The sequence below is a fragment of the Peromyscus eremicus genome, chromosome 3 (genome assembly GCF_949786415.1).
Source record: "Peromyscus eremicus chromosome 3, PerEre_H2_v1, whole genome shotgun sequence".
NCBI classification, from domain to species: Eukaryota; Metazoa; Chordata; class Mammalia; order Rodentia; family Cricetidae; genus Peromyscus; species Peromyscus eremicus.
In genome coordinates, this window is record NC_081418.1 from 84,343,458 (window position 1) to 84,368,394 (window position 24,937).

Sequence of the window (24,937 nt, forward strand, 5' to 3'; positions counted from 1 at the left end):
ATGTGAAATTTTAAGAAATAGTACTAAAACTTCTATGTACCATAGACACTGAATATTGTAATGTTTATGTTAATAATTTAACTTCTGTTAAACACTTAAAAATAATAATTTTGATTTCTGAATTATTAGCGGGACTCAGCAAATTTCCTTTAAAAATTACACCCAGTTTTAGTATTTGAAAACATGTCTCAGTACCAAATCAATTAGACTAAAATAGAGTAAGCACGTGAACTGTAACATTAAGGCTAAAGCTCAGGATGATCAGAAAGTGACTTTGCCAACTGTTACTGTGTTCCAGGATCATGTTGTTTCAGTCATATGTCCTCTGTCCACCTGTCTTAGTTAGGGTTTCTCTTGTTGTAAAGAGACACCATGATCATGGCAACTTACAAAGAAAACATTTAATTGTGGTGACTGGTTTACAGTTTAGAGATTCAGTCCATTATCATCATGGCAGGACATAGCAGTATGCAGGCAGACATGGTGTTGGAGAGGTAGCTGCTATATGTTGATATGCAGGCAACAGGAAGTAGACTGTCTCACTGGGCATGACTTGGGCATAGATGAGACCTCAAAGCCTGCCTCCACAGTGACATACTTCCTGTAACAAGAGCACACCCACTCCAACAAGGCCATATCTCCTAATAGTACTACTCCCTTTGGGGGCCTTTGTCTCTTAAACTACCATACCACAAAAGAGTTGGATTTGACTTCTGATAGTATTGTTAGAGATACAAACTTAGAAAACTTGAAAAGTGGCCAGACATAATGGCACTTGCCTTTAATCCCAAGCAGAGGCAGCCGGATCTCTGTGAGTTCGAGGGCAGCTTGCTCTACAGAGCTAGTTCCAGGACAACCAGGGCTGTTTCACAGAGAAATACTGTCTTGAAAAACCCAAAATAAATAAATACAAAGAAAATTCTATTTTATTTTTAGTTCAAAGGGGGAAAAGTGTAACTATCATAGTTTAGTCAGGCAGCAACACGGGAAAGCAGTCAGGGTATTTGTCATTTCATTACATAGGTGTGGGAGGGTTGGAAGGTCCTTGATGTCAGGGACCCAGTGGATGAATGTCCTTCAGAGGGACAGCAGTTGGAGGCTTTGGAGTAGAGCAGCATGAATGGGTGTTGTCTTCCGCAGTGAAGGCGCACAGTTTACCACTGAAGGGCACATTTCAGAAGCCTTACCTAAGATGAGGGAAGGTTAGGCCTCTCAGCACAAACATTTGTGAGTGGAGTTTTCAGTGTTTTTTCCACAAAACATTTTTACTGATTCTTTGGGAGTTTCACGTCATGCACCCTAATCATAATCCCTTCAAAGTCCTTCCCAAAAGAAGTTTAAAAAAAAGAAAGTCCTCTGTGCTATCTATATATTTGCTGGAACATGGTCACATTCTTAGTGGCTTGCCTCTGAAATAGAACTGAGTCCTTCCTCTCCCACACCTACACCAGAAAGCCATCAATTGTGGACAGTTACTCTTCAGCATCTCCATCACGCTTTAAGAGTTCTCTCTGATGGCTTCCTGTCTAGGCTGTAACTTTTTCCTTTTTCTTTTTTGGGTGGGGTTGGGCTGGGAATAGGGTTTGTCATAGAGGCCTTCCATAGTCTCTCCTTCTTAACGGTACATCTGCAGTCATCGATATCATGGCAAAAGTAGTCACCTTGCTCTTCATAATCAGCGGGAAGCATGGATCATGGACCTCCACTCTGTTTCTGACGACAGCACAGACCAAGAACATGGACCCTGTTGTAGGTCCATGGACCCAGACATGGCCCTCATAGGCTTCCTGGACCATAGACATCAACATGGCCTCCGGTAGCAGGACAGGCTACCCACATCAATGTGGCTCTCATGACAGCACAGCCTATGGATATCTACATGGCTTCTGGCTGCAACACAGACCATAGACATCCCCATGGCCTTTGGCGGTAACATAGGCTGTGGACATCAATAGAGACCCTGGCTGCAGTAGGACCACAGACCCAGACATGGCCTCAGGTGGCAGCTCAGGCCACTCAGATCAGTATGGCCCCTAGCGGCTGCATGGCCTATGAACATCTGCATGGCTTCAGGCAGCAGTGTCCACCATGGACATCCATCCGCATGACCTTTGGGGGTACCTCGGACCACGGGCATCAACATAAACCCTGGCTACAATAGGACCTCTGACCCAGACATGGCCTTTGGTGGCAGCAAGGCCCTGTATCACCATGGCCTCAGGTGGCAGTGCAGGCCACTCACACCAGTGGCAACACAGACCCCAACATCCGCATGGCCTTTGGTGGGAACTTGGACCATGGACATCAACCCAGACCCCAGGTGCAGTAGGGCCATGATTCAATTGTTTGAAACACTACACATTTCTTTATTTTCATGTAACAAGGCTATTTTTATTTAAGTTTACTTTTTTGTTTGAGGCAGTCTCCTGTATCAAAGGATGGCTTCAGACTTGCTGTGTAACTGAGGATGACCTTTACTTCTGAGTCTCCTGTTTATACATCCTGAATGTTGGATTTTCAGCAGTGTGCTACCATGTCTAGTGTTATGTCCTGCTGTGGATGGAACTCTAGGCTTCATGTATGCTAGCAAGCACTCGCCAATTGAACAGTATCCCTAACTTCATTTTCAAAATGAATTTTATTTGTTCTGAGATAGTTTTACTGTGTAACCCAGAACAGTTTCAAACCTGTGATCTTCCTGTGTCAATGTACCACTGTGCCCTGCTACAAAAAAATCTGCCCATTTTCACAGATTTTTTTGCTTGTGTTGGGGGATAGTTTCTCACTATGTATGGCTAGCTTGCCTAGAACTCACTATGTACACCAGACAAACCTCAAACTTGTCATACTTCTGAGTCACTTTCCTAAGTACTGGGATCACAGATGTGTACAGCCATGCCTGGCACGTCTTTATAAATGTTAAAAATGCATTCCAACTTCTGATGGTTGTAGTAAAGCTGCATGTGGACTGGGCTCTGTAATATATAAGTCTTTTTTATTGTGTGTGTGTGTGTGTGTGTGTGTGTGATGAGAGTGTGAGTATGCGTGTGTCCATGTCATGGTGCATGTATTGAGGTCAGAAGACAACTTTCAGGAGTCAGATCCTTCTACTTTTTTGAGGCAGTATCTCTCTGGTTTCTGCCACATTGTGTAGTCCTGGCTAGGTGGCCCATTCGCTTTCGGGTGATTCTTGTGTTTCTGTCTCTTGTCTCGGTATACAAATGCTGGTATTACAGATGCATGCCACTGCATCCAGCTTATTTATATGGGTTTCAGGGATAAAACGAAGGTTGTCAGGTTTGTGTGACAGCCTCTTTTATCTGCTGAACCATCCTGCTGGTCCTGAATTAATTTTTCTTCTTTCTTAATCTTTTTGTTTTTGTTTTTTTGAGACAGGATTTCTCTGTGTGACAGTCCTGGCTGTCCTGGAACTCATTTTGTAGACCGGGCTGGCCTAGAACTCAGAGATCTGCCTGCCTCTGCCTTCCAAGTGATGAGATTAAAGGTGTGCACTACCACCACCAGGCTCCAGATTATTTTTTCATAGTGTTGGGAAACAGCTGCATTTGACCTGACTATGTCTATTACAGGGCTCTTTCTTTCTGGACCTCTGTAAGCCTGGATTGCCTTCAACCAGGAAGAGACATCTTTGTCATTCATGTTTGTATCTTTATGAGTCTATTTGTCAGTTATGAAGAGTTCTGTAATAAAAGGCAAAGTTCATCTTTCCATATTGCATTGTAGTACTTGGATATCATTTGAAATGTTTATGCTCATCAGTATTAAATTGGGAGTGTTTATTAATCTTATCACTAGATCTTAGTTACTGTTTTATACAATTTTAAATATTTTATTAATGTGTTGGAATTCCTTTGTAATCTTTTGAAATTTTAATTTAAGGATTTAAAAATTTTATTCTAAGACTAATTTTATTAGACTGACACAGTGGTCTAGTGCAGTGAAAGTTATCTCTTCGTCAAGAGGATTGGCTTTTAAATTCTCCACTGGGAATTGATGTGCCCTTAAAATGGAGACCATATCAGATGTCAGTGGGAATGTAGTGGAGAATTGCTGTTAAAGGAGACTTCTAAAGTCAACTCTGTTGCCCTATCCTAGAATGCCCTATATAGAACAGGCTGGCAGTAATTCACAGAGATCCCTCTGCCTCTAGTCCCTGAGTGTTGAGATTAAAGGCATGTACCACCAAGTCTGGCTGTTTTGAGAATCTAATAATAAATACATAAAAAAAAAATCCCTAACCCAGCCTAACACACCTTTAATCCCAGCACTTAGGAGGCAAAGGCAGGTGGATCTCTATGACATTGAGGACAGCCTGGTCTACAGATCAAGTTCCAGGAAAGTCAGGGCTACACAGAGAAACCTTGTGTTAAAAAACAAACAACCAAAATCCCTAACCCTGTGAGATAATGAATTCCTATTCTGGAGAAACATTGTCTATAACCTTTCTTCTCTGAATTTAATCGCACAGAATTCTGCATTTAATCTTGACCTGTTGTATGATAGTGAGAGCAATTAGTTATGTTTATGTAACTTCAACTTCTGTTTAGATCACAGGTGAGAAGAAGTCGGCCCAGTGGCGCACCGTGGAAGGTGCATTGAAGGAACGAAGAAAGGCAGTTGATGAAGCTGCTGATGCCCTTCTCAAAGCCAAGTAATTACTCATGGACTTTAGCAAGTGATTAGGGCTTCCTGGTGACTGTCTTTGGGCTGGACTTTCTCTGTGTGATCTTTTACAAAAGAAGAGGCAGAGAAACCATTCCCTCACTTCTCCACCAGTGTGTGCTCTGAACTGGCCCCAGGACCAGGAAGATTTCACAGAATACATTCTATGAAGCATAACTAAGCTAAAATAAAATAAGTAAAAATTTTTATAAAGGAGCACATAAAAGTGTCAGGTTTGTTGGGGGCTGGAGAGATGGCTCAGTGGTCAAGAGCACTGGCTGCTCTTCCAGAGGACCTGAGTTCAGTTCCCATCACCCACATGACAGCTCAAGATTGTAACTTCAGTTTCAGGGGTTCTGACACACTCACACAGACATACATGTAGACAAAACATCAATGCAGATTGAAAAAAAAAAACCCGCCGAGCGGTGGTGGCGCACGCCTTTAATCCCAGTACTCGGGAGGCAGAGCCAGGCGGATCTCTGTGAGTTCGAGGCCAGCCTGGGCTACCAAGTGAGTTCCCGGAGAGGTGCAAAGCTACACAGAGAAACCCTGTCTCGAAAAACCAAAAAAAAAAAAAAAAAAAAAAAAACCATAAAAGTCAGATTTGCATTGGATTGTTGCTTAGATTTTATGTGTCTACTCAGTTACCATGGTTCTGTTCTAATTCCTAGATTTTAGTGGGATGATCAGTACAGTTTTATCAGAATTCAGAATATTTATCATAACAAATTGCTGGACCTACAAAAATAGTTAATTTATTGAGCTATATGCTACCTTGACCTTTCTTCCCACAAATGGGCTAAAGCTAGTATCTTAGTTTGGTTTCTGTTGCTGTGGTAAAGACCCTGACCGAAAGCAGCTTGAGGAGGAGAGGGCTTATTTGTCTCACACATCTCAGTCAATCATTGACGGAAGTCAGGGCAGGAACTCAAGGCAGGAACTGAAGCAGAGGCAATGGGGGAACTTGCTTATTGCTTGCTTCTCGTGGCTGGCTCAGCCTGGTTTCTTACGTACCCCAGGACCACCTGCCCAGGGATTGCACTACCCACAGTGGCCTGGGCTCTTCCATATCAATCATCAATCCAAAACTGCTTCCCAGTCTGCTGGAGACATATTTTCAGTTGAGGTTCTCTCTTAGATTACTCTAGCTTGGGCCATGTTGACAAAAAGCTAACCCAGCTCAGGTAAAGCACAGAAACTGATACAAGTCAGTGTTAGGTCTGTTATAAAGCCAGAGTCTCATGCACCATGGCCTTGAGCTATTTCTATGTTATACTTACATCAAAACTCTATGAAGTTGGTAAGAATTCTACTGAACTCTACTATTTTTGTCTTTTTTTCTGTCCTCAGAGAAGAGTTAGAGAAGATGAAAAGTGTAATTGAAGATGCAAAGAAAAGAGAGGTGGCCGGGGCCAAACCTCATATAACTGCCGCAGAGGGAAAACTTCACACCCTGATAGTTGACCTGGATAATGTGGTCAAAAAGGTATGTTTCTGAAGTCTTCATAATATTTTATATTTTAAAGTATCTTAAAGCATTTCTGAGAATTCAGGAAAATAATAAGATTCCTACTATCTCCGTGATTTTTTTCATTGTAAATGTACTTATTGTAAAAAGGAAAAAAATAATAGTGGCAACTTCTTCTAAAGTGTGTGTGGGATGATTGGTAGCAACATACGGGCACTTGCCTCTAAGTGCAGTGATCTGAATTGGATTTCTGGGGTTCATTTAATGGAAGGAAAGAGCTGATTCCCACAAGTTGTCCACTGACTTCTTTTCACATCCTGTCATACATGAATACCCACATATACATAGGCATAACTCATGCTTTCACAAAAGAAATAAAAATACAAAGAAAGCCATGGTAGTGGACGCCTTTAATGCCAGCACTCAGAAGGCAGGTATATGGTTATCTGTGAGTTTGAGGCCAGCCTGCTACCGAGGAGAACAGCTAGGGCTGTTACACAGAGAAATCCTATCTCAAAAATAGAAAGCAAAAAAAAAAAGGTAAACCAGAAGACAGGTGTAATTTCTGTTCTCTGATCTTCAGAGTTCTGTATTTGTTTGTAGCCTCTAGTCAGACTGGTTTCTCAGACGGTAGATGGTGCTTTTTGTTCTGTTTAGCCAGAGGTCCCTTGTGTCTGCCTAGGTCCAGGCTGCGCAGTCAGAGGCTAAGGTGGTGTCTCAGTATCATGAACTTGTGGTCCAAGCCAGGGAAGACTTTAGGAAAGAGCTGGACAGTATCACTCCAGACATCACTTCTGGATGGAAAGGGATGAGTAAGTACAACTGATTTCCATTTTCTGTCTGATTTTAGCATCTAATCAACTAATCTAAACCTGCTTCAACTCCACGCTTTTAATCTCAGTGCTTCTGGAATGTCTGAATTGGTGTATTGTTTATCTCTGCCACGGCTGTAGCACATAGAACACTGGCATTACTCCTGTAGTTTTAGTCATGGTGAACTAGTGTCTTAATTCTGTATGAGTTAAGATTCGATTCTAATTTGCTACTCAGAGGTTAAAAATAGGATCCAAGTGAGGTAGAGTAATGTTTTAACATTAACTCTGTTAAGATATGTATGTATGTATGCTTATTCAAGTCATTTGGTACTTAAAAAATCTTTGGAATGGATTAATTAAGGCACACTTGAGAATTCTGTTAGCAACCACAATTCTACAAGGCTGTTCTCAAGATGTTACTCTCCAGTTTAAGCCTCTCTGCCTAGCTGGAAAATTCATTCTTCTGAGATTATGAAATTGAGGAATGGTTGATGCCTAAGGGCAGGGGAGTTAGCTAAAAGGTGGTTACATTTGCCAGGCGTGGTTGGGCACACCTTCAGTCCCAGGACTTGGGAGGCAGAAGCAGGAAGATCAGCCTGATTTGAAGCTTATCCGGTCTACTTAATGAGTTCCAAGACAGCCAGGGCTACATAATGGGACCTTGTCTCAAAAACATAAAGTTAAGGTGCCTTAGTCATCTGAGGGTGAACGGATATGGCCACCTATTACGTGTACCAGGAACATTGACATGACTAGGAAGATACTCTTGATAGTTGTGTAGTAATTCATTTGTTGAACTGTGATGTGCAGTGTAGTGGACTTGAAGATGTATATACTACTAACCCACCATTTTAGCTCCTGTGTATTTGTTGAAGAAAACTCAGAGCAGTGCATTGAAGCACTGTTGTAAGAGCACAGAATTTGAGAGCTAGGGGTGTAGTTCAGTGGTCGAAGACTCCGAGCATGCAAGAGGCCCTGGGTTGGAGACGCAGCACTAACAAAAGGGCCTAGTATGGTGGCACATGCCTTTAATCCTACCACTTGGAAGGCAGAGACTGGTGGATCTCTGTGAGTTTGAGGTCCAGAGCAACATAAGTTAGACTCGTACTCAAGGAAAGAAAGAAGAAAAGGAAAGAAAAAAAATGTGGTGAGAGGATTAGGCTAGAGTGGTGGCTCAGTGGTAGAGCATTTGGCTAACATGTACAAGCCTTGAGTTTACTCCTCAGCATCAAAAAGAATTCAAAAGAAAGAAAAAGAAAAATCTGAAACAGACAAATGTGCCTTATGTGTATCAGTGTAAGTAAGCTGGTATTGTATCTCTCCAAAGAGAAGTCTGGGCGGTATGGGCACATGTTGCCAAACCTGGTCACCTGGGTTCTATCCCCAGGACCCAAATGGAGAAAAGAGAGTATCAATTCCTAAAAGTTGTTCTCTGATCTCTACACAGTTGCCATGGCACATCCCAACCCAAATAAATAAATAGATGTAATACTTTTTAAAAAAATATTGAAAACTAAAAGAATATAGAATAGGAGAGCACTAACATGAAGGTTATATCTTTATGTCAAGTATAAAAAAGTGCTTGGGGTCCATATAGATGGATCAGCAGTTAAGAGTACTTCCTGCTCTTGCAGGTACCCGGGTTTGGTTCCTAGCACACACGTAGTAGCGCACATGTGTAACTTCAGTTTCAGGGGATCTGATGCTCTCTTCTGGCCTCTGCCGGCACCTGCATTCACGTAGTGCCCATAAACACTCATGCAAGCACACATACATTATACATTATTATACATAAAAATAGACAGTATTTTTGAAAAGTGTTTGGGCCAATAAAATCCAAATCAAGAGTTCATAAGCATATCTTTTTTATTGCTTATAGACTCACAGCCCACACTGCTGTATTCATGTGCCTTGTTAAAATCATCTCTTACACCAGGTAGTGGTTGCACATACCTTTAATCCCAGCATTCGAAGGCAGAGGCAGGCGGATCTCCTGAGTTTGAGGCCAGTCTGGTCTACAGAGTAAGTTCCAGGAAAGGTACAAAGCTACACAGAGAAACCCTGTCTCGAAGGAAAAAAAAAAAAAATCATCTCTTACATTGTCCCAACTTTGTCAGTTTTTCCTTTGACACAGAAACAGATCCTTTTAATGAAAAATCCTTATCTTTGAATTTAAACCCAGTGGTCCTTAGCAAGCTTCATACTAGACACAGGCCTGGTTGTGTAGACCTATAATCCCATGTATTTGAGGAGTCTGAAGCAAGAGGATTGCAGATTCCTGGGCTACAGGGTGAGTTTAAGACCAACTTAAGTAACTTAGATCTGTCTCGACATAAGGCTAAACTTTGGTTGTAGGCATAGCTTAGTGGTAGAGTGCTTGTCTAGTGTGCTTGAGGGCCTGGGATTTAGGTCCAGAGTTGCCAAGGGGAAAAAGAGAGAGAGAGAGGCGATTGCTGAGGCTGGCTGCTGAGACCTCTTGTCACTGGTTCTGGAGTGTTTGTCATCATGATGAGGAGCATCATTTAAACTTCAGAAGTCATAGTTCTTGGGTTAATTTGCATAGGTTAAATGTAAATTTAATGTGAAGTTCCCTGTGAAGTTTTTCTAAGAAGCCTGCTATAATGCAGCTCTCGAGAAAAAGCAGAAAGGTAACAGGATCTGCGAAGACTGTCCCAAAGTTCCCCTGAAGAAAGCATTAATTCTCAGGCCTGGGATGGAGAAATACTCTGTAAATGTATTTCTGACTTTTGAAATAATGACAATAATGAAAGAAAATTGTGTCCTCCAGGAAAATTGTTAGTTGATTTGCTGTGATGAAACAGTAACAAATCCCTCCTAACTAGAACAACTTTTAATGTCAGTGATTCTCTCGTACTTTTAAAATACATCGTACCTTGATATATGTTGTCTCTGACTCTCTGTAAATATAGGAAATAGGCATTTTGCTTTCCAGTAATCTCTTTTCTTGATTCTTCTGGATTTTGCTATTTAATGATTGCTAACCAAAGTGTGCACCTTCTTTTTTCAAACTATTCTTCTCTTTCTTTGTAGGTATTTCTGACCTAGGTGAGTAATTATGTTTATTTTATGTTTAATGGCATTTGAGTATATGATAATTCCTAATTGTACATTTTTGGCATCCATAGATGAATAGGAACAACTGTGTTAAATGATTGTAAGGCTGTAAATGTGAGATGTTTATATATACACACAATATGGTCTTTGTTTTCCTTATGATTTCAAAGAACTTCAAACATTGAAAAGTAAGAAAAAATACAGATAAAATCCCATGGTTTCTCCTGAGTTCATCAGTTATCAAATCCATTCCCAGTTTTGTCTCATCTATTTATAGCCTTCATGTCAAAGCAGATTCCATGTACATCTTTTCCTTGTAAATACTTTGAGTGTGTTTTTAAAAAGATAATCAGGCTGGGTGGCGGTGGTGCACACCTTTAATCTCAGCACTTGGGAGGCAGAGCCAGGCGGATCTCTGTGAGTTTGAGGCCAGCCTGGTCTACAGAGCGAGAGCCAGGACAGGCACCAAAACTACACGGAGAAACCCTGTCTCGAAACACCCCCCTCCAAAAAAAAATCATAATCGGAATACCATTATTATGCTTAAGGTTTAATAATTCTCTAGGCATGCAGTGCCTTTCTACTTACAGAATTTTTGCTGGGTAGTGATGGCGCACTCTATAACTATATAACTGTTACATAACTCTCTATGTAACAGTCTTGACTGTCCTGGAACTTGCTCAGCAGACCAGGCTGGCCTCTTAACTCACAGAGATCCACCTTGCTCTGCTTCCTCACTGCTGGGATTAAAGGTGTGTGCCACCATTGCCTGGCTAAGAACTTTTATTTACAATATTTTATTAAAGCCAGGATTTAAAGATGTTTCCCACATTGAAATTATTTAGTGGGTCTCAGTGCTTGCTTTTTTGCTTTTCAACTTGCATTTTGATGAATCAATCACTTATCATAAGAATTGCCCCATATTTTGTTTTTTTATGGCAGGAGACTTTATTCCTAACCTTTAGTAAATGTTGGAATACTTGTGAAGTGTGAAATTACCTCCCCCCTAACAACAAATCACACTACTTGAGTGTGTGCTTAACTGATCTTCTGACATAAATATCAAAAAAGATCACAGGTGATCCTAGTGGGCATTATTGATCCCAGATTACTGTTCTAGGTAGTGTGCAGTCAAGGAAAGGAACGAGCAGCTGGAGAGAGAGCTCACTGGCTAAGAGCACACGTTGCTCTTGCAGAGACCCACACAGAGGCTTACAGCTGTCTGTAAGTCCAGTTTCAGGCACACATGTGATATACAGATATACACACAGGCAAAACACCCATACACAGAAAATAAAAATTAAAAAAAAAATTACAAGAAACAAAGCCAAGACTCCTTAGTTTTAGCAGAAAGCAGTTCTTTTACTTTAAAAAAATTTTTAAATTATTTTATGTGTTTGAGTGTGTTAATCTACAGGTATGTCTGTACCATAGGCATGCCCTGGTACCTATGGAGGCCAGAGGAGGGTCTCCACTTTGCCTAGAACTGGAGTTATATATGGTTATGAACCTGATGTGGCTGCTGGGAATCAAACCCAGTTCCTGTGAAAGAGCAGCCAGTGTTCTTAACCTCTGCACCACCTCTCCAGCCCTGCAGACTACTTCTTTACACTTAGTTACTTGTGTGAGGGGGTGGTTGGAGGAGAACTTGTGGGAGTTGGGTTCCTTCTGAGTATTTGTTAGGGCTAACATAGTTCTGCATAAATGACGTATAATGATGATTGTATCTACAAGCTTTGTTTATAGAAGTGAAGGTATAGTAAGTTAGAGTACCCGTATATGGGAAGTTCAGATCACAGACACGATTGGGTTCCTGGAAAAGAGCTGTGTGTGCGGCCTCGGGACCCACCTAGTTATTATCTTGCTTGGAACTGACCAAGCTTTAGTTGCTGGACACTGGCTCTTAATCTCTAGTGTTAGCTACTTTCTGCCTTATAATTTCTGTGACAGCATTAACATTTTGATGTTATCTTGTCTAGCTGACAAGCTCTCTGTCGATGACCTGAACTCGCTGATTGCTCATGCCCATCGTCGCATCGATCAGCTCAACAGAGAGCTAGCACAACAGAAAGCCACAGAGAAACAGCACATCGAGCTAGCCCTGGAAAGGCAAAAGCTAGAAGAAAAGCGCGCCTTTGACTCTGCAGTGGCTAAAGCATTGGAGCGCCACAGAGGTGAAATACAGGCTGAGCAGGACAGAAAGGTAGCGGAGAAGAAAGCAACCTGCCGTTTACAGTTAACCTGACTTGTTTCCAGAGACCACTGTGGCCATCACCAGCTGTAGTAGATGTAATTCATGCCAAGCCATCGTTAAAGTGGCATTTAGGCCTTTTTTTCCCCCGAATCAGAATTTCTAAGATAGGCTTGAGCTAGATGACTTCCTTTCTGCTGAGCAGATACAGAAGTGTAAGTGATCAGGTGCTGGTATGCAGGGTCTCTGTTTCCTCCTGTGCAGCCTCTAGTCCTCTTAACACCGTGCTGGAAGAGTCTCTCTGAACTCTCAATCTGTTCTTGCCGGCGATGTTAGTGGGGATGCTTGTTCTAAGGGGAATAAACAGCTCTATTTGCCGTCCTTTTGGGCTGTATTATGTATCAGACCTGGTATCTGGAGACTCATTTAGGTACTGTCCACCCCATCCTCTCATCAGCTCTCACATTCCGTCTGCATCCGTAGTAAATTCCAAACCTGTTTGCTTTTGTTTTCTGCCTTAGTCCAGGTTATCATCTTAACAGGTTTCTCGGGATGTCATGGTGTAGCCCTGCTGGCTTAGAATTCATAGCAGTCCCCTGTAACTTTGTTTGTTTTTTCCAATGGGATCTTGTTATGTAGCCACAGCTGATAGGAACTCATGTCTGTAGACTTGCCTTACCCCAAGTTTCTGGTTTACGGTATGAGCCCAAAAGTTCAAATTCTTAAACAACACCCAAAGACTCTTAATTACTTACTTGCCTCTTGTAAGCCCATTCATTTGCCTGGATATTGTTTTTTTTTGTTTTCTCTATGCACTGTGTCTTTTTCACTGGGACCTTTGTGCTGTGTGCTCCCATCATCCGGCTCTTCCCTTATGCCGTAGTGCTACATGTCAGTGTCACTGTCCCAGCCATGCCCTCCTGTCCCTTCAAATGCCAACAGCTCCTGTGGATGGCTTTCTGCCCTATTGCTGTTTTCAGTGAAAGTGGGCAGAGGTGGTTGGGTGGGAGTTAAGGCTTTTCAGCAGGCCTCCTGCTCATATTCAGCCCTTGCAGACAGGTATTCCAATCTCAAATGTGTTTTCCGTTTGTGCACTGTCTGAGCATTCATGGATCCAGGCAGACACGGCCTGTGAGGCCCAGGGCTGGTCTGCAATGTTCACACACTGCCTGCCAGGATTCACTGACTCACTGTGCTAATTCTGAGAAAAGATGAGTTTCATGTTCACAGCAATTTGTATTGATGTGTAGTATAACACATGGCTAACTGTTAAGTTAAGCAGGATGGAGCATTTCCTAACTTGTTTTGATTTGGCCCGTGTTGAGCCTAAATTCATGTGAAAGTAAGCTGTTGGCAGTTTTCTTTGTTTAAAAGAATTTAGTAACTGCTGGGTACTAATTTTTGAAATGATTTTTCAAAGTTGGCATTGTCACCACGGAGAAAGTGTAAATATGAACATAGGCAGTTATGACTAAACTATGTTCGAACCCAGCTTGAATTAGGTTTCTTTCCTCTAAGTTCTGGAATGAGTTACTTTCTGTGGATTGTATGGTTCAGCAAATAATGGTGTTTGTTTCTGTGTCAGGGCCCACATGGCAATGCACAAAGCTTGACACCAGAGAGACCCATGTTCGAAAGATGATTTTTAGTGTAGCTATGTGACCTTGTTTAACATGCTTTTAGATGTTCAGTTTTGTGGCTCATGTTAAAAGTTGGATAATTGTGTACTTATGCCTGGCACATTAAGTGGGTTCACGTCAAAATGGCTGTCATCCTACTAACTGATCTTTCCCTTTTCCTAAATGTACATATGGAAAATTGAGAACTAACCATCACTGGGTTTGGTTGCTCAGGTAGAGGAAGTCAGAGATGCCATGGAGAATGAAATGAGGACCCAGCTTCGACGACAGGCAGCTGCCCACACTGATCATTTACGAGATGTCCTCAAGGTGCAAGAACAAGAGCTCAAGTATGAATTTGAGCAGGTGAGGGCCTGTGCTGAGGCCTCAGCCCTTCCCTCCTCTCCATGTCCACTCGCACTGTTAGGAGCTCCCCTTCCCTTTCTCTTCATCTGTGGTAGCAACTGGGCATGGAGCCCAGGACCTTACATGCTAAAGGCACGTTCTCTACAGCTGCACCATACATACCCTCTGCCTTTCTCTGTTAAGTGTACTCTGAGGATAGGAAGAAGATTCAACCAAGCAGTGGTGGTGCACGCCTTTAATCCTAGTACTCGGGAGGCAGAGGCAGGTGGATCTCTGTGAGTTCAAGACAGCCCAGTCTACAAAACGAGTTCCAGGATGGACAGGGCTGTTACACAGAGAAACCCTGTCTCAGAAAACCAAAAAAGAAATAATAATAATAATAATAATAATAATAATAATAATAATAATAGATTGCCAGTGTTACCTAGCTTTGATGGAATGTGATTTTTGTTAGTTAATCTAAACAACCAATTTTTCTTACATCAGGTATGCTAGAAGAAGGCATCTGATCCCTGGCACTGGAGTTACAGATGTTTATGAGCCACATTGTGAGTGCTCTAGGAAGTGCTCCTAACTGCTGAGCCATTTCTCCAGCCTCACTCCAGATTTCTTTTTGAGGAGGCAGTCAAAAGGCTTTAACTAAAAGCTCCTCTTTTGCTGTCTGCTTCTTATATGTCCTATCAGAAAAGAAAGACAGAAAAAAGCATGATCCAGAGCCCACCGTGGTGCACACCTTCAATCCCAGCACTTGGGAGGCAGAGGCAGGTTGAGTTTGAGGCCAGCCTGGTCTACATAGTGAGTTCCAGGACAGCCAGAACTACACTGAGAAACCTTGTTTTGGAAGACCAACATGAGTCAGTAAAAGTTTGAAATCTTACTTACTTTTGTTTTGCCATGGGTGTCAGATCCCCTGTACTGGAGCTACAAACAGTTGCGAGCTGCCATGTGGGTGGTGGCAATTGAACCTGGGTCCTCTGGAAGAGCAGTCAGTGCTCTTAATCGCTGAGCCATCTCTCCAGCCCCCGGGTTGAAACCTTATGTAGAACATTGCAGCTGATTTTTGTTTGTTTGTTTGAAGAGGTATTTTATGAGTATTTTGTTTACGTGTGTGTCAGTGTGCCACATGAGTACCTGGTGCTTGAGGAGGTGAGAAGGCATTGGATCCCCTGGAACTTGAGTTAGGATTGTAAGCTGCATTGTGGGTGCTGGGAATTGAACACGGGTCCTTTGAGGTTCTTTACACAGAGCCATCTCTCCAGCCCCTCAGAAGCAGCTATTTGGAAGGTTTGTTTATTTATTTATTTTTATTTATTTATTTACCTTAGACTGCTTCTCCCTATGTAGCCCTGGCTGGCCTGGAATTTGTTATGTAGACCAGACTGGCTTGGAACTCACTTGCTTCTGCTTCCAAGTGCTAGAATTAAAGGTGTGTCACCACACCTGGCTATGTTTTTGAGATTTTTAAAAGCTTTCTTTTTTTTTTTACCTCAAAGTTTGTAGTTTCTGGCAGACGAGCATCTAGTTTAAGTGGCAAGCATGGCGGTAGCATTAATTGTCTGTACACATCTGCGTTTTATTTCAGGGCATGTCTGAGAAACTGTCTGAGCAGGAATTAGAGTTCCGTCGTCGCAGTCAAGAACAAGTTGACAACTTTACTCTGGACATCAACACCGCCTATGCCAGGTTGAGAGGAATCGAGCAGGCTGTTCAGAGTGAGTTTCCTTTCATATACTTCAGTCCTACCCTGTACGGTTTCTCAGGATAAGTTCTTCTTAAGAGAATAATAGAGGGCATGTATCCACTCCACCATATGATACTCGTTTCTTGGATTTGACAAGTTTAAACATAGAGTTGAGAAGAAATTGGAAAAAGGATCCAAAAGTTATATTGAAATAACATGTATGACACAGATCACCATTTTCAAGGTATTTTCCCTCTTATACTGTAGGGTTATCTGGAGGGGTGGTTTACTGTTGTGATGGTAGTTATGATGAGGCCTGTGTGCCACATGAAAATGACACATCTTCACCTCAAGCACAGTCATAAAATAGGCTTGTTGTGATGTCCTAGAATCCTCTGTCATCTGACAATAAAAGTAAGCACAACACTTAGGGAATGTCAGAGTCTAGTTCATTAAGTTTTTTTGTTAAAATACTTTAAAATTAGTTACTTTTTATGTATGTGAGTATGTTGCTTGCATGTACACCACACGTGAGCCCAAGGAAGCCAGAAGAGGGTGTAAGGATCCCCTGGGACTAGAGTCACAGACAGTCTTGAGCCACTGTGTGGGTGCTAGGAACTGAACCTGGCCATCTGGAGGGAAGAGCAGCCAGTGCTCTTAATCACTGAGTCATCTCTCTAACTCCTAGTTCATTACGGTTTTTTTTGGGAATCTTTGTGTTTCTTGAAATTCTTGGCCTAGGGCTGGGCATTGGTGTCGCACACCTTTAATCCCAGCACTTGGGGAGGAGGCACAGGCAGGTGGATCTCTCTGAGTTCAAGGCCATCCAGGACAGTCAGTGCTACACAGAGAAATCCTGTCATTTGACTGCCCCGCCCCCAAACTACTAAATATAAAAATGTCTGAATTAGAAATCTCTAGGTATAGTGCCATATGCCTTTAATTCCAACACTCAGGAAGCAGAGACAGGCAGATCTTTGTGATTTCAAGAACAGCCTAGACTACATAGAGAGTTAAAAAATAGCCAGGGCTACATCCTCTGACCAAAAAAAAGAAATCTTGCCAGTATGAATGACTTTTGCCTCCTCTTTGGAAACGCCCCTTTGTCCTGGATCTCACAGGAGGGACAAGAACTTGGCTGTGCACTGGCATCCTCCCAGGATTTTCAGTGTCAGTAGAATCAGGTCCTCAGCAAACTGTCATCTCTTGCTACCTGGTGAAAGGACTAACTTTGGCTTGTTAACTTGTTGGATGTAGATTATTGAAGGTACATCTGGGGTGTGTGTATGAGGAAGACAGAAAAGCATCGTTTTTGCTTTTTTTTTTGGTTTGTTTTTTGTAGGTCATGCAGTTGCTGAAGAAGAAGCCAGAAAAGCCCACCAGCTCTGGCTTTCAGTGGAGGCATTAAAGTACAGCATGAAGACTTCATCTGCAGAGATGCCTACCATCCCACTGGGGAGTGCAGTTGAGGCCATCCGAGTCAGCTGTGCTGATAATGAATTTACCCAGGCTTTAACTGCAGCCATTCCTCCAGAATCCCTGACCCGGGGGGTATACAGTGAAGAAACCCTAAGAGCCCGTTTCTATGCTGTTCAAAAGCTAGCCCGAAGGGTAGCGATGATTGACGAAACCAGAAATAGCCTGTACCAATACTTTCTTTCCTACTTGCAGTCCCTACTCCTGTTCCCACCTAAGCAGCTGAAGCCACCACCAGAGCTCTACCCTGAGGATATAAACACATTTAAATTGCTCTCATATGCCTCCTACTGTATTGAGCATGGTGACCTGGAGCTGGCAGCAAAGTTTGTCAATCAGCTAAAAGGGGAGTCGAGAAGAGTGGCACAGGACTGGCTGAAGGAGGCCCGAATGACCCTAGAAACTAAGCAGATAGTGGAGATTCTGACTGCCTACGCCAGCGCCGTAGGAATAGGAACCACTCAAGTGCAGCAAGAGTAAGGCCTAGGAAGAGTTGTGTAATGTCATATTTCATGTCAAAGAAAATCAGCATTGGTATCTGCAGGGTTTGCAACAAGGGTCCCAGAATTGTCTAGAAGTGAGCAGGTTCTAAATCCTGTGCAAGATGTTCACACCTGTTGCATTTACCATCCTTACACTGCTATCATGCCAATGAACTCCAGGAGGCTTTATCTGCAACTTGTGTAACACTTCCTGTTTTTCAGGTTTTACTGATCAGGCTTGTGAGCCACTCAAAATAATGTTTGTGATCCTACTATTGATTCTGCCCTTGGAGCAAACTGAATAAAGCAACACAGTGAAAACCGAGTACTCTATCCCTTTTCAAAAGTTCCATTTCCAGTTTGGTATGTGAGCAGAGCTTCCATGAGAAGCAGCCAGTGGCAGGAACTTGTGGCCACAGTTTCAGGCCTGTGACCTGGGTAACCTGACGTCCAAGGCCTGCTGCTTTGGCTTTGAATGTCTGAGTGAATGGATCTCCTCCTGATGGTCAAAATCAAGAGTGATATAGAAACCAAATGCCAGTGTTTATAGTTGGGGATCTAGCACTCAGTGATTGAAAACACAGGAAGTAGTCTGCATCCCGAGCTGTTCTGGTAGCCTCCCACAGGAAGAGTTGTATTCCTAGGACCCAGCACACACGCATCTGTACTCTGCTCCCCAATCCTGCTGTGCTGCTGTTTCCCAGGACCTGGGCTGCAGAGCTTCAGTAGATGGAGGCTATGAACCTGGAATCTGAATCCATCCAGACTGCCAGTGAATTCTGAGTTTGGCACAATTGCCATAGTGAAGAAACAAATGCTTACTTTTTGACTTAATTCTTAGACCCTAAAGACTACCATCTCTACAAAAAAACCTGCCAGTTTTTTTACATTATATTAGGGTGTTTGTTTATAAAATTAAGGAGAACTTTTATGCTGAGCGACATGCCTACAAAGCACGAGAGTGGTTTTCTGTATTATATTCTATAGTTGTACACCTAAAGCCTCTCAAAATGGGTAGATTGAGGTCTTTGCACAGCACTGGCCTTGCCCTTTGGTTTGGTATATCCTGGGTCATGTTCAGCCTGGGCTGATAATGCTATTCAAGCTCTATCTGATTGGAGCACCTGCATGTGGATTGCCCTGTTTCTGAAGGTAGAGGCACTGTGGGCACCTACATGGAGCTGTAAAGTTTATACTATGAGTTAATGGACCATCTACTTCCCTACTCCTACCTCTAAGAGTAGGATTAAATCTGAAAAGTACACTTATTTGTAAAATGTGTTTGTCATGTAATCTGAGCGTTTCTATTCTAATCAAAAGAATATATTAGATTGTAAGAAAATCCAGTTTCTCTTGGAACCCTGAAAAACTTTCTTCACTTGTGACTATGTCATTGTGGTTCATGCCTACAATCAGGTCAGGCCACACAGGGCTACACAGATTCTGTCTCAAAAACCCAAGCGGGGTTGGGTGGGAGTCAAATGATAGGATTCTTTGAGCTCACCAGAAGCAAGCAACACAATAGCTCATTTTAGCTCTGTATGAAAGTAATGAAGATTTCAGATGGATTTTTGTGTGTAGGCGTCTGCCACTTGGTTTTTGAGATAGTCTTTACTGGCCTGAAACCTATCAGTAGTCTAGGCCGGCTGACCTGTTTTTCAAGCATGTGTATTTTTTTGGGGGGATGTTGCGGTACTTGTGAGATCTAGGGATGAGCACCAGGTTCTGAGGCCTGCCTGCAGCAAGCACTTCCCAGCCCGACTTTCACATTTTAGTAGATAAGACAGTGGCTTTGACAGAGTGTCCTACCTACCTCCATTATATTTTAAAAAAGAACTGCTTAGCCTGTTCTTGCTCATGCCTTGCCCTGGCTAACTGCTTTGAGTTCTCCATTGCAAGGAAATGGAACCTGCGAGGCTCATGCTGAAAGTTGAGGTGTCCAGCAGTCAGGTGGGGCAGGCATGTCAGCTTCATGCATCTCCTTTAAACTGCAAGGGAGCCAATACCACTGCCACTTGGGACTTGAAACAAAGCCAAGTCATCATCTTGGTCCAGTGTTTGATCACCTCACACCTCATCCTGATTGCTGTAAGAGTGCTCAAACTGGATGTGGTGGATGCCTGTGACCCTAGCACTATGGGGGTGGCAACAGGAAAACCAGAAATCCTTAAGGCCAGACCTGATCATTTTTAAAGAAGAAAAAAGCCAGTAGACATAATCCAATGAGCACCAATGTTTATGCTTCTTAACATCAAAATGCTGGGTTTTGCCTCAATTTCTTTTCTTTTCGGTTTTTCAAGACAGGGTTTCTCTGTGTAGCCCTGGCTGTCCTGGAACTCTGCTTCAATTTATTTATTTATTTATTTGAGTTCCCAATCTGTCCTGGAACTCTGCTTCAATTTAATTTTATTTATTTATTTGAGCTCCTAAATCAGTAATTAAACTGCAGTAGACTCTTAGCAATCTTTAAACACAGTACACTGGGTTAACTTAAATCCTCTGTTCTTTCAACAGGTTCTGGATAAAAGCAGTCTGTCAATCCCAAATGAGTAATCCCACCAGTTTCAGAGTAACTTGCTTGAACTCAGTGCAGAAGAACAGGCCATCTCCATTAATACAAAAGGCAAATAAAAAGGCTTGATTGGTAGGAAGCTTACCCTTACCGGGTTCAGTGGTCTAGGCTTCTTTCAATTTCAGGCATTCAGAGGCAGGGTGAAAGTGATGTGGTTTCTCTAAACTTGATAGTTTTCTTTAATGAGTTTTGAGTTTTATATAAAGCAGTATCCAGTAAAGGGGCCATTGCTGTGAGAATACATCCTATTGGAACAAGGTAGAGGTTGTCCTTAGGAATAAGTGACCTTTACTCTTGGCTACTATGAGCTGTCAGAAGTATTAAAGTTATGCTCAGTCCTGAATCCTTGGAAGAGTCCACAGCTGGGCAGGTCAGGTGTGCAGCACTCCTTAATACGCTTTAATGAGTCTGGCAGGGGTTTTTGTTTTTTCTTTTTGGTTTTTCAAGACAGGGTCTCTCTGTGTAGCACTGGCTGTCCTGGAACTCAGAGATCTGCCTGCCTGGAAGGTTTTAATTATGTCCTACATGTGACTTTATACTAAATCAGTATACCCTTTTCTCTAGTAAAACTACACTTCATCTTTCAAGTCAGCACTGTCATCAACACAGATGATCGGCATTGTCCTGTCCAGGGTCTCTAGCTATAAGGCTGCCAGCAGAGTGTTGGTACACATAGCCACATGCACGTATGTGATCAGACTTGTAGAGGAAAGGTTTGGATCTTAGTTCATTTTAATAAGAAGTTCTGGTCCTTTCCCCTCAAAAAGGATTTCAGCCCCCAGGGTCTGAAGAAAACTACTTTCCAACAGAAATAATATAAATGGAAGAAGTACATAACCACTGACAGAAGAACTTTGAAAGTATTTCCTCTGAACCCAATGCTCAGTGTAGTGTTTATTACAGCAGCTTTGCTTATCAGAAAAATTTGTTTTTCCAAACAAAGTTTTAAGACCAATGGGGTCTTGGTCCATGAGGTGGCACTTAAGCATTAAAGTCCATAGTAAGGAACTGGAGAGAGGACCTAAGTCCCAGCTCAGCTTGGCTGTGGTTCCAGCTCCAAGGGATCGAGTGCCCTCTTGTGGCTTCTGCGGGCACCTCCACGTTTGCATATAGGCAGGTAAATCTTGACCTTAAGATTCCCCCGCTCAGAGTCCTCTCTCATTTGTTTTATTGGTACCAGTTTCACTAGTTCCTGTTACAAGTTGCTCAGATAGAGCCTGTCCTCACATGCTTTGCACCACTGGGGAACTAGGCATGGTCTCATGCACACTAGGCATACCATATACCAATGAGCTCTGGGGAACTGAGCATGGTCTCATGCACACTAGGCACATCATACCAATGAGCTCTGGGGAACTAGGCATGGTCTCATGCACACTAGGCACACCATACCAATGAGCTCTGGGGAACTAGGCATGGTCTCGTGCACACTAGGCACACCATACCAATGAGCTCTGGGGAACTAGGCATGATGTCATGCACACTAGGCATACCATACCAATGAGCTCTGGGGAACTAGGCATGGTCTCATGCACACTAGGCATACCATACCAATGAGCTCTGGGGAACTAAGCATGGTCTCATGCACACTAGGCATACCATACCAATGAGCTCTGGGGAACTGAGCATGGTCTCATGCACACTAGGCATATCACATCATACCAATGAGCTCTGGGGAACTAGGCATGGTCTCATGCACACTAGGCACACCATACCAATGAGCTCTGGGGAACTAGGCATGGTCTCGTGCACACTAGGCACACCATACCAATGAGCTCTGGGGAACTAGGCATGGTCTCATGCACACTAGGCATACCATACCAATGAGCTCTATTTCTAGAACCTTCAGCATCAGAGCTGGTACCTATTTTAAGCAACACACCCACTCTTAATGTTCCAAGGTTTCTCAAGCCTCAGTTCTGAGCCAGGTGTGGTAGTTGCCTTTAATCCCAGGATTCTGGAGGCCCAAGCATCTGAGTTCAAGGCTAATCCTGGATGCATATTAAGAATGTGTTAAGGGCTGGGTGGTGGCAGCACATGCCTTTATCCCAGCACTCAGGAGGTAGAGCCAGGGGGATCTCTTTGAGTTCCAGGATAGGCTCCAAAGCTACAGAGAAACTGTCTCGAAAAGCCAAAGGGGGTCGGGGGAAGGTGTTAAGGAAAAAAAAGAAAAAAACCTATCCCTTGATTCTGATGCTAACTGGATGTGAGTTGTAACTCCAAAATTTCTATCCCATATCATGTTTAAAAATGTGTGAATTGAAACACAAATCTTTCCCATGTAAGCATATGAAAGGCAGACATGGTGTCACAGCTGTAATTTGGGCACTCAAGATGCTTGAGGCAGGTGGCTTGCCCTTCAAAGCCAGCATAGTGTACAGAGTGGCAATGTCTATATAAGTCTAAAAATAGACATGTTAAAACAAGGGGTTCCATAATAGCGAAAACCCATTTAATTTATTGTGTCATTTGGGAATGTGGTACTAGAGTAGTATGGGCATGTAGACAGTGGAATTAGAGATCCACGGCAAACAGGCTACTCAAAAGAGAGAGCCAAACACTGAGAAATGGCCAACTTTAGAGTTCTGTAAGAATTTGTGCAATCTGATGAACAAGGAATGAGAACCCCTGAAATAAAAAGCAAGCATAGCATCAGGACAAAGATGAAATTCAAGGCATAGCTGAATCAGAAAGTAAGAACTGGAGTGGCAGTCAACTTTGGCACAGAAACCTTTGTCTCCATAGAGTTCATGGCACATCTTGGTTCAGTGAGGGTTTGCTAAGGTCAAAGTTTGAGCTACACAAATCGAGTAGATTTGAGGGTCCATCACATACTCATGTCAAAGGTTTTCTTTAGCTGGCTTCAAGCCAATGCTCAAGGCCTGGGTGGGAAGAGGCATACCACAAATGAAAGCAAGGGCATTGTCACTCACAGGAACAGGACTTAGAGCCAATGGACAGAGCTGATAGCCTTCCTGGAAGCCTAATTTGCCCTCTGTCCTTTACCAAAATTGCTTTGTCGGTAATCAACTGGCATCCCACTCCCCAACCCCACATCATTCCTAGGATGCTTTGTTTTCTAGGTGAGTAAGACAAAGCACCAAGATTTATAAAGACAAGACTGGGCCCTACCCTAGGATTAGACCGTAAAAGTAGATGGGAACACAGACAACAAATAGCACACACATCTGTAACCATCAAAGCTGGAGGGTAAAGCTGTTCCACATAATGCAGAACTCAGTGCCTGAGTTATCTGGAGGGAGTGTATGGGTTGGTGGCGGTAGCACTCGTGAACTTAGCCCTAAAAACCTCAAATTTCTAACTGGCTTCTATTATCATTTAAAAGAAACATGATTAGTGGAGGGTTGACCAAGCTAGTCAGTAGCAATAGTGTCAGGACATTTCATATCCATTTGTCATCATAGTCCCCTAGATCACTTGAGATATCTACTTATCAAGAGAAGTGCCCATGTAGACCAAAATAATGTTGTGTGTGTGCTGGTGGGGAGGAAATAGAGGACCCCATGTGCTTAGCCAAGAGCTATACCACTCCTAACTAAAACATTGTTGGACATTCTAGTTAGAAGAAGACTGAGGCTGGGCCCGGAGAGGGAGCTCCCCAAGTAAAGTGCTTGCCAGGTGGGTCTTAGGACCTCACTTCAGATCCCCAAGTGTTTATGTAAAAAAGCCAGGCGGATCCCCAGGGCTGGCCAACCAGTCTAATGAACCAGCAATCTCCAGGCTCAGTGAGAGAAATAAACAATTGGAGAAGACACCATTGACCTCTGGCCCCTACATGACCAAGTACACACATACAAAAAATAAAGACAAACAATCACCATGTTTTAATCATTTTACCAGCTGTGCAGCCTAAAACCAGTAACTTGCTTCTGATTTAATTAGGTCTAAGACAGCTACTCACATTAAGTACTTTCCAAACTAGGATTCGATTAATTCAACAGCAATTATGTTTCTGCAGGAAAACCAGTTTAAACTTTTATCTCTAGGCCATCAGCACATCACAGATCAGGTAGACAGCAAAGGCCAGGGAGCTCTAACTAACATGACGATTAGTGGGAATGAAGTCTGCAGACACAGCATTGTGTGGGATTTACTCTTCCAGACTTCACAGCGCTAGTCAATGTCTAGGCAAAAACCTGCCCAGGTCTGCATCTTAGTAGTGCTGGAGATGAATCCCATGGTCTTGTGTCTGCTGGGCTAGTGCTGCACCACTGAGCTTATATTACACCCCCAGTCCTGGATCGGCCTAATTTACCACCTCAAATGTTCCAGCAGTCACTGTGAACCACCTCTCACTTTCTTTTGTCTTCACTGATGTCACCGTCACTGTCACTGTCACTGCTGCTGTCTCCATCGCTACTGTTGTTTGACGCAGTGAGGTTACCCAGGGCTTCTCTGTAAGGAAAAGAAAGAACACTACACTTCAGCTCACAGGGTTGTGGGTGCTTGGCATCTGACACACTCAGTCACAGCACTTGAGAAAGC

The 24,937-nt window shown here is 42.9% G+C and overlaps 2 protein-coding genes across 11 annotated transcripts in view; one reads left to right on the forward strand and one right to left on the reverse strand.

Annotated features, from left to right (window-relative positions):
- Immt (inner membrane mitochondrial protein) overlaps positions 1-20,510 on the forward strand; it is a 47,673-nt gene extending 27,163 nt beyond the window's left edge. For 4 of the 10 annotated variants that reach the window (XM_059257964.1, XM_059257956.1, XM_059257957.1 and 1 more), the window contains 9 exons: positions 4,569-4,672; positions 6,037-6,172; positions 6,837-6,966; positions 10,021-10,035; positions 12,024-12,247; positions 14,089-14,220; positions 15,803-15,932; positions 17,244-17,853; positions 20,374-20,510. In XM_059257964.1, coding sequence (XP_059113947.1) covers positions 4,569-4,672; positions 6,037-6,172; positions 6,837-6,966; positions 10,021-10,035; positions 12,024-12,247; positions 14,089-14,220; positions 15,803-15,932; positions 17,244-17,853; positions 20,374-20,500 — 1,608 coding nt within the window. In that variant the 3' untranslated portion in view covers positions 20,501-20,510. Of the gene's footprint in view, positions 1-4,568; positions 4,673-6,036; positions 6,173-6,836; positions 6,967-10,020; positions 10,036-12,023; positions 12,248-14,088; positions 14,221-15,802; positions 15,933-17,243; positions 18,181-20,373 lie in introns of those variants that run through there. The other 6 variants (XM_059257958.1, XM_059257960.1, XM_059257959.1 and 3 more) reach the window with 3 other exon arrangements.
- A 3,743-nt stretch (positions 20,511-24,253) lies between these two features.
- Positions 24,254-24,937, reverse strand: part of Ptcd3 (pentatricopeptide repeat domain 3) — a 33,101-nt gene continuing 32,417 nt past the window's right edge. The window contains exon 24 of the mRNA XM_059257966.1: positions 24,254-24,847. Within this exon, the coding sequence (XP_059113949.1) occupies positions 24,745-24,847 (103 nt within the window). The 3' untranslated portion in view covers positions 24,254-24,744. The remainder of the gene's footprint in view (positions 24,848-24,937) is intronic.